General features: G+C 48.3%; 2 protein-coding genes and 1 pseudogene across 3 annotated transcripts in view; 1 reads left to right on the top strand and 2 right to left on the bottom strand.

Moving 5' to 3' along the window:
- The window catches only part of PTPA (protein phosphatase 2 phosphatase activator), a 78656-nt gene extending 71595 nt beyond the window's left edge, over positions 1-7061 (bottom strand). The window contains exon 1 of one of the 2 annotated variants that reach the window (XM_056538777.1): positions 6825-7061. In XM_056538777.1, the coding sequence (XP_056394752.1) occupies positions 6825-6879 (55 nt within the window). In that variant the 5' untranslated portion in view covers positions 6880-7061. The remainder of the gene's footprint in view (positions 1-6824) is intronic. The other variant, XM_056538778.1, reaches the window with a different exon arrangement.
- Positions 7062-7361: 300 nt separating this feature from the next.
- Positions 7362-13362, top strand: part of CRAT (carnitine O-acetyltransferase) — a 39855-nt gene continuing 33854 nt past the window's right edge. The window contains 1 exon segment of the mRNA XM_056538769.1: positions 7362-7653. Within this exon segment, the coding sequence (XP_056394744.1) occupies positions 7627-7653 (27 nt within the window). The 5' untranslated portion in view covers positions 7362-7626.
- Positions 11184-11354, bottom strand: LOC130292129 (U2 spliceosomal RNA; annotated as a pseudogene).

Raw genomic sequence — 13362 nt, 5'->3', positions numbered from 1 at the left:
AAAATACTGGCGTTTTTACTGATGGGACAGAGGTTTTTTTTCGGGGCCCCTTGGGCACCAGTCACCCGTCTGGATAATCAACATGGTGAATATCACTGCTCTAGTCAGTGTTTCCCAACCAGGGTGCCTCCAGCTGTTGCAAAACTACAACTCCTAGCATGCCCGGACAGCCGTTGGCTGTCCGGGCATGCTAGGAGTTGTAGTTTTGCAACAGCTGGAGGCACCCTGGTTGGGAAACACTGGCTCTAGTCATGTTGGTCGCCTCCCTCCTTCTCATAAATGGAGTAGACACAAGAGAATGTCTCCAGGCGTCTAAGATCATAACAATACCCAGGACAAGAGCCAGACTGTATGAGTGTCAGCTCCATCCAAGTAAATCTTAGGAGAGCAGCAAACAAAGGGTTACTGGGAGCAAAAGAAAAGAAGGATGTTGATCGCAACTAGAGATGAGCGAACTTACAGTAAATTCGATTCGTCACAAACTTCTCGGCTCGGTAGTTGATGACTTATCCTGCATAAATTAGTTCAGCTTTCCGGTGCTCCGATGGGCTGGAAAAGGTGGATACATTCCTAGGAGACTCTTTCCTAGGACTGTATCCACCTTTTCCAGCCCACCGGAAAGCTGAACTAATTTACGCAGGATAAGTCATCAACTGCCGAGCCAAGAAGTTTGTGACGAATCGAATTTACTGTAAGTTCGCTCATCTCTAATCGCAACAGGTCTTACTCCTTAGAACTGCTGTGATCACTAGTTAAAGGGGTATTCTGGTGGAAAACTATTTATTTTAAAATCGACTGGTGCCAGAAAATTAAACCGATTTGTAAATTACTTCTATTAAAAAAAAAAAATCTTAATCCTTCCGGTACTTATCAGCTGCTGTTTAAAACAAAAAAGAAATTCAAAAAGAAAAGAACTTTCTCTGTCTGACCACAGTGCTCTCTGCTGACACCTCTGTCCATGTCAGGAACTGTCCAGAGCAGGAGACATTTGCTATGAGGATTTGCTCCTACTCTGGACAGTTCTTGACATGGCCTGAGGTGTCAACAGAGAGCACTGTGGATAGACAGAAAAGAAATTCAAAAAGAAAAGATTTTTTTCTGTAGTATACAGCAGCTGATAAGTACTGAAAGGATTAAGATTTTTTTTTTAAATAGAAATAATTTACAAATCTGTATAACTTTCTGGCACCAGTTGATTTAAAATAAATAGTTTTTCCACCGGAGTACCCCTTTAAAGGGGGTTATCCAGGTCAAATTGTTGCAGTTTTGCCGCAGCTGGAGATACCCTGGTTGGAATAAACTCTCCGATACACTTGCCAGCTGTCCAGGCATGCTGGGAGTTGTAGTTTTGCAACAGCTGGAGGTCCACAGTGTGCAGCCACCTTACTAAGTCTTTCTGCCCTACACCAGAATTTGTTTACCACCTCCGGCTATAAATGTCACCTGTAAAAGAACTACAAGCCTCAGTATGCAGACACACTGGGAAATCTGGGCCTCTACAGCTGACAAGTACCTCCAGACCATTTTCCAGTGGTCCTCCAAACTGTGCAACCCCAGCTGTTGCTAAATTGCCACTCCCTGCATGCCCGGACAGCCATAAATGTTACCTGAAGAACTACAAGTCCCAGCTTGGATATTTAGTGCCTCTAATGCCCCCTCCCATGTCAGAAGCACCTATACCAGTGGTCTCCAAACGATGTACCTGCAGCTGTTGCAAAACTAAAACACCCAGCATGCAGATGGCTGTTCGGACATGCTGGGAGTTGTAGTTCTGCAACTACACACCAGGATGAGTTCACCACCCTGAAGTTAAATGTGACCTGTAGAAGAACTACAAGCCCCAGCATGCAGACACACTGGAATATACAGGGCCTCTACCAGCGGTCCCTAAACAGTGCACCCTCAGATGTTGCAAAACTTCAACTCTTTTACACGAAAAATTCTAGAGCAAAAGCTACTGATCCAAAAAAAATTACTTTATTGATCACATGTTAAAAACTACAAGTTTCCCTCACTATAAAGGGATCTACAGAACTTTAAAAACAATACAATGGACAGGACAGCAATACACCACTGTATTAATGTAATTATTAGTAATCTTATTTAAATAATGGAAGCTGGGGAGATTTGTGTTGCTATAGTAACCATGGCTGGGATTTCCAGTGGATGCCTAGGTGTCAGTTGGCCAGAGGAGGGCGTCCTGTAGGGACTTGTCAGCTGTAGAGGCCTTGTATATTCCAGTGTGTCTGCATGCTGGTGTGATAGCCTGGGGTTGTAGGGTAGATGGGGGGTGTAGCTGTGCAGTTACTAAAGGGTGCTTACTGAACCCTTTCTATTCGTGACGCCAGGGTGAGGGCTATTCTCTGTATGCTTGTCCTACCGCCACCCTTCCCAAGAGCGATAGGGAGATAGGAAATAATTGATTGTCCACAAGCTGAAATTTGCAGAAACTTGTCGGAACTTTTACTGAAGATTTTATGCAATAATGAACAGGAACTGTCCATATAACACAGTCTATTAGAGTTCGACAAGTGGTTGGAACCTCATGAGTCTATTGAGCTTAAGAAGGTAATTGTTGCGGTGATCCACTGGATTTAGGGGTTTAGATTCGGTCCAGTAATCACGCTAGCTTTAGTGGGGAATGAGATTTTAACTCACGGTTTAGTTTTATGCTGAGGCTGGAGGGCTTCTGGCCTAGCTTGTCATTGAAAGTTGCGCAGATCCGTCCTGGTAGTCCGGCATCCACGAGAGCAGCAACCCAAGAGAGCGATCATTGGCTACAGCTCCCTTATATGGGCAGGGGCTGGACTTAAAGGGGTATTCCAGGAAAAAACTTTTTTTTATATATCAACTGGTTCCAGAAAGTTAAAACAGATTTGTAAATTACTTCTATTAAAAAATCTTAATCCTTTCAGTACTTATGAGCTTCTGAAGTTAAGGTTGTTCTTTTCTGTCTAAGTAATCTCTGATGACACCTGTCTCGGTAAACACCCAGTTTAGAAGCAAATTCCCATAGCAAACCTCTTCTAAACTGGGCGGTTCCCGAGACAGGTGTCATCAGAGATTACTTAGACAGAAAAGAACAACCTTAACTTCAGAAGCTCATAAGTACTGAAAGGATTAAGATTTTTTAATAGAAGTAATTTACAAATCTGTTTAACTTTCTGGAGCCAGTTCATATATAAAAAAATTTTTTTCCTGGATAACCCCTTTAAGCTCACTGGTCCATAAAAACTGTCAATCTTCTGTACAAGGAGTTATGGGTAAGTGACCCAGGGACCTCCAAAGGTCCTCCAACATACCATAGAGGAATAAACAGTCACATTACCGAAGGTCCTGCAACACTAACAAGGTAAGTATACTAATATGCATTTATATTAAATATACCCATTATTAAATATATACATATGAACATTACAAAATTAGAGTAGGTGGAGGCGACTAGGAGCTGTCCCACCTGGGGGACCCTACCTGAACGTAGTAACTCTGACTTTGGAGACCACCACACAAGGTACGGTATGCAATACGGTACCGGGACACCACACTGGGGCTTGTAGTTCTTCTACAGGTGATATTTATGGCCGGGGGTGGCAAACTCATTCTGGTGTGGGGCAGGAAGTCTAAGGCTAAATTCACACTGCGGGCTGTCTCTGGCAGCGTGAAGTCCATTATTTTAGGTTCGAGAAAAAAAATAGCGCTTGCACCGTCTTTTTCTCCGTTTTTTTCTCTCCAAAAATAACGGCTGCGATTGAATACAATGGGGTCCATCGGGACCCGTTATTTGCTGGTATGCTCCGGCAAAATGATGTCCGGGAGTTTGACGGCCGAATTCGCAGTGTGAAAGGGGCCTTAGAAATGTGGCTGCAAAGTATGAACCCTCAGCTGTTGCAAAACTACAACTCCCAGCATGCCCGGACAGCAGAGCTGTCCGGGCATGCTGGGAGTTGTAGTTTTGCAATAGGTGGAGGTGCGCAGTTTGGAGACCCCCTGGTATAGGGGGCTGGGGGTACTTGTCAGTTGTGAGGGCTCTGTATATCCCAGTGTGTTTGCATGCTGGGACTTGTAGTGCTTCTATAGGTGACATTTATCCTCAGGGTGGGGAACTCATTCAGGTCTGTGGATGCAGAACTACAACTCCCAGTATGCCTGGGAGTTGTCGTTTTGCAACAGCTTGAGGTGTAACTAGAATACGGGTGAGTGGTAAACAAATACACTCACCCACATTGCGCACTGTCACTGCCTGTTGTGACGTACGTTCCGTCAGAGTTTACTTTCTCAAGGAACTCGCGTCGGAACAGGCAGTGACAGCGTGCAATATGGGTGAGTGTATTTGTTTACTACGCTTGGTGATCTGTATTTAGTAACATTATGTAATATAGACCAGGTGGTTCCCTGATTCTCGGTGCATTTTATTCGAGTATAAGGCTGCATTCACACCACGTTTTTGCAATACAGTTCCCATATAAGTTTTCAATGTGAAAACCGTATGGAACCGTATGTATTGACTCTCCATTGAAAACCATATGCCAAAAGATGCATCAGGTTGTGTCGGTTTTGCATCCTGTAAGGTTTTGTCTGTTTTTTTCCCGTACCCAAAACCGCAGTCTACCACGGTTTTTGGTCCGGGTGAAAAACTGTATTAAACCATACACGTTTTTTTTTTTCTTAACATGGGAGTCAATGGGAACCATACAGAACCGTATGTGCGTACGGTTCCATCCGGTTTTCACCATACGTTTTTTGACTTTGCACAGTTTTTTTCTTGGAATTTCAATCAAACAAGTGAAACTTTATTCAAAATGGAGTGAAAAGTTAAAAATGTATACGTTTTTTAAAAAAAAAGGGATGCAACCGGACATCATTTTTCAAACCATATACGGTTTTTAACTGTATACAGGTTGAAATTTGTACACACGTTTTGATACAGTTTAGTCCGGTTTTGAGGAAACCGTTTTTCATCAAAAACCTGATACGAGAACTGTATTGCAAAAACGTGGTGTGAATGCAGCCTTACTGTGGTGCAGTATTGGTTATGATAACAAATCTCCCCAGCTTCCATTATTTAAATAAGATTACTAATAATTACATTAATACAAGTGGTGTATTGCTGTCCTGTCCATTGTATTGTTTTTAAAGGGGTAGTCCTGTGGTGAAAAACTTATCCCCTATCCTAAGGATAGGGGATAAGTTTGAGATTGCGGGGGGTCCGACCGATGGGGCCCCCCCGCGATCTCTCTGTACGGGGCCCCGGCTCTCCGGCCAGCTAGCGGGTGTCGACCCCCGCACGAAGCGGCGGCCGACACGCCCACTCAATACATCTCAATGGCAGAGCCGGAGATTGCCGAAGGCAGCGCTTCGGCTCTGCCATAGAGTTGTATTGAGGGGGCGTGTCGGCCGCCGCTTCGTGGAGGTCGACATGCCCCCTTCCCGCGGGCTGTCGGGGCTCCGTACAGGAGATCGCAGGGGGCCCCAGCGGTCGGACCCCCCGCGATCTGCAACTTATCCCCTATCCTTAGGATAGGGGATAAGTTGTTCACCACTGAGTCACCACAGGACTACTCCTTTAAAGTTCTGTAGATCCCTTTATAGTGAGGGAAACTTGTAGTTTTTAACATGTGATCAATAAAGTAATTTTTTGGATCATTAGTCATTGCTCTAGTGTATTTCGTGTTAAATTGTACTGGTGGAGCTGTACTGATGGTACCAGATTTAGGAGACCCTAGGCCCCAATGTCATAATGCAAACTATTTAGTGACTATGGAAACATTGTGCCGTGTAGGGTCTTTTGGCGGAGATTTATCAAAACCTGTGCAAAGGAAAAGTTGCCCAGTTGCCCATAGCAACCAATCACATTGCTTCTTTCATTTTGCAGAGGAATTGTTAAAAATGAAAGAAGCCATCTGATTGGTTGCTATGGGCAACTGGGCAATTTTTCTTTTGCATAGGTTTTGATGAATCTCCCTCTTTATGTCTAAAACCACAACTCTTGACGGCTGTCCGGGCATGCTGAGAGTTGTAGTTTTGCAACAGCTATGGGTCCACAGTGTGCAGCCACATTGCTATGGCTTTATACCCTACACTAGTAGGAGTTCACCGCCCCGACCATAAATATCATCTGGAGAAGAACTACAAATCTCAACATGCAGACACAAAAGGCACGCTGGGATATATGGCGTCACCAATGTCCCCTCCATTGTCAGCAGCCCCTTTACCTGTGGTATTCTAATTACACCTCAAGCTGTTGCAAAACTTAGACTCCAAGCATGCCAGGCATGCTGGGAGTTGTAGTTCTGCATCCACAGACCTGAATGAGTTCCCCACCCTGAAGATAAATGTCACCTGTAGAAGCACTACAAGTCCCAGCATACAAACACACTGGGATATACAGAGCCCCCACAACTGACAAGTACCCCCCCCCCAGCCCCTATACCAGGGGGTCTCCAAACTGCACACCTACACCTATTGCAAAACTACAACTTGCAGCATGCCCGGACAGCTCTGCTGTCCGGGCATGCTGGGAGTTGTAGTTTTGCAACAGCTGAGGGTTCATACTTTGCAGCCACATTTCTAAGACTTCCTGCCCCACACCAGAATGGGTTCGTCATCCTCGGCCATAAATGTCATCTGTAGAAGAACTACAAGTCCCAGCATGCAGACACACTGAAATATACAGGGCCTCTGCAGCTGACAAGCCCCCCTTCTGCCAACTAACACCTAGGTATCCATTGGAAACCCCAGCTATGGTTACTATAGCAACACAGCCACGTGACTGCCGCCACTTCCGGCTCACCCCTCAGCCTCTCTATGACTCGTAAGGTTATTACCGGGGGTTACCCGAGTCCCCGTTGACAGACCTGTCTGCTGCTCCCTCTCAGCCATCTTCTCGCAGCCGGGGTTCTCGTCACCTTTCACCTCCCGAGGACACGCCCCTCAGCTCCCGCTCCGCCCGTCACCCTGGAAACGGCGACTCTTCCTGCTTTACGTCCTACAACCACCGGTGCGAGAAAAAAAACAACAACTTTCCATTCGTCTTTATAAACAGTACCGAGACCCCCTCCTGCCCTCACTCGTTTACAAACACACTACAACGCGCTGAAAAGTTTGCCGCTTGCCAGCTTTAAAAATGGCCGAGAAGTCAGCTTCCGCCATCTTGACTAAGGGCAAATGTCCGTCCCGGACGCAAATCTTTATTTGGGACTTTTGAACAGTATATATTTTTTTTTATTCATTTATTTATAAACTGTGACGGGGGAAAAACCGCGAGAAATAGTCGTGTCTGATAATTTGTTTTGCCCTTAACCAAGATGGCCGCGGTGTGGAACGCGGCAGCCATATTTGTTCCTGGCGACACCCAAGTTGCGTATTTGCAAACATTTGCCGTGCACTTGAGTGGAGGACGTCTCCTGAGTTATACATGTCCCGGGGGGGGTAGAGGAGGAGAGGGGATTTAGGGGTTGTGTGTGAGGGGACCCCGCGACAATATGGCCGCTGCGCCCCACCCTGGCATCCTATGGTCAACCCAGCAGAGTTGTGTAGGCAATGAAGTTTCCCTGTGACTGACAGGACGGCGGTGACAGCTCCGGGGGACTTTGCACTGAGGACTGATATCTGTGCCCTGGGGAAGATATGTTGTCCTTCATAGCCAGGAGCATGGTGAGTGCAGCACACTGGGGGTGCAGGGGTGGGCACTGCTGTGTGTGTGGTGAGTGCAGCACACTGGGGGTGCAGGGGTGGGCACTGCTGTGTGTGGTGAGTGCAGCACACTGGGGGTGCAGGGGTGGGCACTGCTGTGTGTGTGGTGAGTGCAGCGCACTGGGGGTGCAGGGGTGGGCACTGCTGTGTGTGTGGTGAGTGCAGCACACTGGGGGTGCAGGGGTGGGCACTGCTGTGTGTGTGGTGAGTGCAGCACACTGGGGGTGCAGGGGTGGGCACTCCTGTGTGTGTGGTGAGTGCAGCACACTGGGGGTGCAGGGGTGGGCACTGCTGTGTGTGTGGTGAGTGCAGCACACTGGGGGTGCAGGGGTGGGCACTGCTGTGTGTGTGGTGAGTGCAGCACACTGGGGGTGCAGGGGTGGGCACTGCTGTGTGTGTGGTGAGTGCAGCACACTGGGGGTGCAGGGGTGGGCACTGCTGTGTGTGTGGTGAGTGCAGCGCACTGGGGGTGCAGGGGTGGGCACTGCTGTGTGTGTGGTGAGTGCAGCACACTGGGGGTGCAGGAGTGGGCACTGCTGTGTGTGTGGTGAGTGCAGCGCACTGGGGGTGCAGGGGTGGGCACTGCTGTGTGTGTGGTGAGTGCAGCACACTGGGGGTGCAGGGGTGGGCACTGCTGTGTGTGTGGTGAGTGCAGCACACTGGGGGTGCAGGGGTGGGCACTGCTGTGTGTGTGGTGAGTGCAGCACACTGGGGGTGCAGGGGTGGGCACTGCTGTGTGTGTGGTGAGTGCAGCGCACTGGGGGTGCAGGGGTGGGCACTGCTGTGTGTGTGGTGAGTGCAGCGCACTGGGGGTGCAGGGGTGGGCACTGCTGTGTGTGTGGTGAGTGCAGCGCACTGGGGGTGCAGGGGTGGGCACTGCTGTGTGTGGTGAGTGCAGCACACTGGGGGTGCAGGGGTGGGCACTGCTGTGTGTGTGGTGAGTGCAGCACACTGGGGGTGCAGGGGTGGGCACTGCTGTGTGTGTGGTGAGTGCAGCGCACTTGGGGTGCAGGGGTGGGCACTGCTGTGTGTGTGGTGAGTGCAGCGCACTGGGGGTGCAGGGGTGGGCACTGCTGTGTGTGTGGTGAGTGCAGCGCACTGGGGGTGCAGGGGTGGGCACTGCTGTGTGTGGTGAGTGCAGCACACTGGGGGTGCAGGGGTGGGCACTGCTGTGTGTGTGGTGAGTGCAGCGCACTGGGGGTGCAGGGGTGGGCACTGCTGTGTGTGTGGTGAGTGCAGCGCACTGGGGGTTGCAGGGGTGGGCACTGCTGTGTGTGGTGAGTGCAGCGCACTGGGGGTGCAGGGGTGGGCACTGCTGTGTGTGTGGTGAGTGCAGCGCACTGGGGGTGCAGGGGTGGGCACTGCTGTGTGGTGAGTGCAGCACACTGGGGGTGCAGGGGTGGGCACTGCTGTGTGTGTGGTGAGTGCAGCGCACTGGGGGTGCAGGGGTGGGCACTGCTGTGTGTGTGGTGAGTGCAGCGCACTGGGGGTGCAGGGGTGGGCACTGCTGTGTGTGTGGTGAGTGCAGCACACTGGGGGTGCAGGGGTGGGCACTGCTGTGTGTGTGGTGAGTGCAGCGCACTGGGGGTGCAGCGGTGGGCACTGCTGTGTGTGGGGGGTGCAGGGGTGGGCACTGCTATGCCTGTATGGACAGGACCTATGTATTAACCCCTTCCTTCCAGGACAGGTCACCAATTTGGTGTTGTTAACCCCTTCCTTCTAGGACAGGGCACTGATTTTCTGGTTTAATGCCAACTGTAAAGGTAATTTACCGCATTAAACTACGTAAATTTGTCACGTTTTTATGCACCTGTCGTGTGGAACAAGATACAGTATCCGGGGGGGGGGGGGGGGGGGGGATTGAGCGCGCCAACCTGTCCACCATTGTCATATGCTTTGTTTTGGTGTCCTTGATGGCTCAAAATGTAGTATTATTATTATTACTGTTAGAATTTGATTTCACTTTTTTTTTTTTCTATTCTTCTGACTTTATATTAAAGTCAGGGAAAACAGATAATAAAAGCAATAATAATAATAAATATACACACACACGTGTGTATTATTGTTATTTTATTATATACTAGTGTTATCTTTACACTTGTATACGCTGTATTGGCCACCCATGGGATTCTGACTTTTCTATATTCATTTATTTATTATTATTTTAATTGATATATAAAAAAAAAAATCTTTATTATTATTATTAGACTCTTTGTTGCCCATAGCAACCAGTCACAGCTCAGCTCTAATTTATTCAGAACAGTTGAAGAAATGAAAGCAGAACTCTGGTTACTATATGCAGCAGGGCTTGTTCTGTTGATGTAAATAGGGACTGTTAAAAATTCTGTGTTCTACTATGTAAACAAATGTTTTGGTTTTTTTTTGTTGGGGGGGGGGGGGGGGGGGGGAGGGGAGGTTTCCTGCATGTATAAACAGACCCACTATAATAGTTGCACCACTCGGGGGGGGGGGGGGGGGAAGGACCTCTGGAGGCCTCAGTGTGACTTTTAATGGGTTCCATGTAATACCACAATTTTTCAGCAGGGTGCGCACCAAGTGGCTGTGGGGTTCTATCTAGTACAGGGGTCTCCAAACTGTGGACCTCCACTTATTGCAAAACTATAACTCCCAGCATGCCCAGGTGGTGTGATGTATTGAGCCCCGACCCCAATCTTCTTCTTGGTGCTGGGGCTCAGTACGTCACATTGCCGCTCAGCCAATCACTGGCGAAGGCAGGACATCGGTCCGGGTAGTTATTCACTGTGCTGCAGCGTCACTTATTGACCGAAGGGAACCAGGAAGAGTATTTTATTTTATTTTTTATTTTTTTTAAGAGCCGAGGCAAGTGCTCTCTATCACCCAAGTGCAAGGAAAAAGTGCAAACGTGTCGCACTAAAAATAAAACGTGCACAAAGGATGCGGTCTATCGCTAAGCTCTTCTCCAACAGGAGAGAGGCCCCCAACAAACCTACCCTTCACCTCCGGGCCACAAGGCACCTGCAAGGATCCAGGTTCGATGCCCCTTTTCGCCAAAGCTACTAAGGGGCCGAAAATGCTCCTGGCTTCAACATAGGCGTTAGCCAAGGTATCAGCCGAGGAGCCGTATACTGATGGCATCTTGACCGAAGCCAAGATGCCAGGGGTTGCAGGGAGGTGAGGAACCTAATGGCCACACACACCTCCCCTAGACCGGCAGGAGGGACACCCAGAAGGGCTACCGCATCCTGACAATCCTGTGTACAAATAAAGACACAAACGTGGCACAGTGACAAAACACAAAAATTATAAATAAGTGGACGAGTGCAGATATACTGCCCGTCAGAAGGCCAGGATACCAAGGGTGAGTGCCAAAGGTGAAGAGTAATGGTGCAGTGCGTTCACTCAGTGAGTTATAACACCCAGTGAGTTTCGGCACCTCAGGGTCACCACTCCCCGAGGCACAGACATACCTCGGCTCTACACCCCTCTACCTCATGGCGAGACCCGGAGGAAACAGGTCACATCAGGACAGCCGTTGAGCTGGTTACGTGGCACCAGTCCCGGAACGCCCCGGTACACCTGCCCCCTCCATGCAGCACCCATCCTACATCAATGGCCAAATCCTAAACCACTGATAAGAACAGATACTACACTTGATCTTAGCCAAAAGGCTGAGAAGCGAGGAACCAGGAAGAGTATGCAGAAGATCATGTATGAGTGAATGCACCCTTAAAGGGATACTCTGTCCCTAGACATCTTATCTCCTATCTTAAGGATAGGGGATAAGATGTCTGATCGCGGGGGTCCCGCCACTGGGAACCCCTGCGATCTCTCCTGTAGCACCCCCTGTCATCTGGTACACGGCACAAGCTTTTCTCCATGCCTGATGGCTGGCGATGCGGGCCGGAGGATCGTGACGTTACAGCCCAGCCCCCTTAATGCAAGTCTATGGGAGGGGTGGCCGTCACCACTCCCCCTCCCATAGACTTGCATTAAGGGAGTGGGGCCGTGACATCATGATCCTCCGGCCCCTGCATTTCCAGTCATCTGGCGTGGAGCAAAGTTCACTCCGTGCACCAGATGACAGGTGGGTGCTACGGGAGAGATCACCGAGGTTCCCAGCGGCGGGACCCCCGCGATCAGACATCTTATCCCATATCCTTTGGATAGGGGATAGGATGTCTAGGGGAGGAATACCCCTTTTAAGGGTGTATTCACTCATATAGGATCTTCTGCATTTTTGATCAGTCATTTAATTAACATTGAATTCTGCAGCATCAAATATGCAGCAGATCATGTCGGAAAATCTGCAGCAAAGTATGCACCAATTCACACATTCTGTGTACGAAGCTCTCACAAGGAGCTATGAGCATTTGATCTCCATATATATGCCGCTAACCCCAAAGCTGTATACTATCCTTTGGATAGGGGATAAAATGTGTAAGCGCCGGAGTACCCCTTTAAAGAAGAAAACATACACTTAATCATGAATAAAGTTTCACTTGTTTGATTAAAATTCCAAGAAAAAAAACTGTGCGAAGTCAAAAACCGTATGGTGCAAACCGGATGGAACCGTACGCACATACGGTTTCCATTGCCTCCCATGTTAAAAAATAAAAAAAATGAAAAAAATAATAATGAAAAAAAAAAAAATAAGTTTACAATTTCAATACAGGTTTTTTACCCGGACCAAAAACCGCGGTAGGCTACGGTTTTGGGTACAGGAAAAAAAAACGGACAAAACCGTACAAGATGCAAAATGGACACAACCCGACGAATCGTTTGGCTTACGGTTTTCAATGGAGAGTCAATGCATACGGTTTTCAATGCGGTTCTGTACGGTTTTCACATTGAAAATGTATACGGGAACTGTACTGCAAAAACGTGGTGTGAACCCGGCCTAAGATGAATAGAAGCTATAGTTGACATTCGGGAACATCTATTTATTTTGGTGGTGGGGATCTGTTGATTTTGGGGTAAAGCACGCTCCCTATGGTAAACAGATTGACATTGAGACGGGGATGTCCTAGAGGACGACTGCCTGGCGCACATGTCCATGTCACCGCTCACGCCAGGTCCAGCTGGGAATAGCAGGGATGCCTGCAGTATATTGTGTTACACTCAGGCTCGTGTTGTACCCTGGAGCTCAGACCGGGGCACAGGAGCTGCTGTATATTTGGAAAAATGGTCATTACTTTGACATTGCTTACTAATGATCTCTTCTCCCACAATCCCTTGCAGCACAGCATACACGCCTTTCCATGTAGGATCCAGTCTTCTGGCTGGTGAATAGAATGCCAGCACTACAGTAAAGACTGACAGACAGGTATAATAGGAGTCTGGGTGGGGATGTCTACCCTTCAGGATCTCCGGAAAGTTTCATGGTGACTTAGGCTGCGTTCACACGGCCGTCTAGACCCATCCCGTTCTTCTTCTGTCAAAAATTAAAACAGACTTTATTAAAGGGGTACTCCGTGAAAACCTTATTTTTTTTGTTTTTTTAAACCAACTGGTGCCAGAAAGTTAAACAGATTTGTAAATGACTTCTATTAAAAAAATCTTTACCCTTCCAGTACTTTTAAGCAGCTGTATGCTACAGAGGAAATTCTTTTCTTTTGAATTTCTCTTCTGTCACGAGCACAGTGCTCCCTGCTGACCTCTGCTGTCCATTTTAGGAACTGTCCAGAGCAG

This window comes from Hyla sarda, chromosome 9 (assembly GCF_029499605.1).
Source record: "Hyla sarda isolate aHylSar1 chromosome 9, aHylSar1.hap1, whole genome shotgun sequence".
In the NCBI taxonomy this organism is placed as follows: Eukaryota; Metazoa; Chordata; class Amphibia; order Anura; family Hylidae; genus Hyla; species Hyla sarda.
The sequence above is the reverse complement of the archived record's forward strand: the minus strand, read 5'-3'. Positions and strand labels throughout refer to the sequence as shown.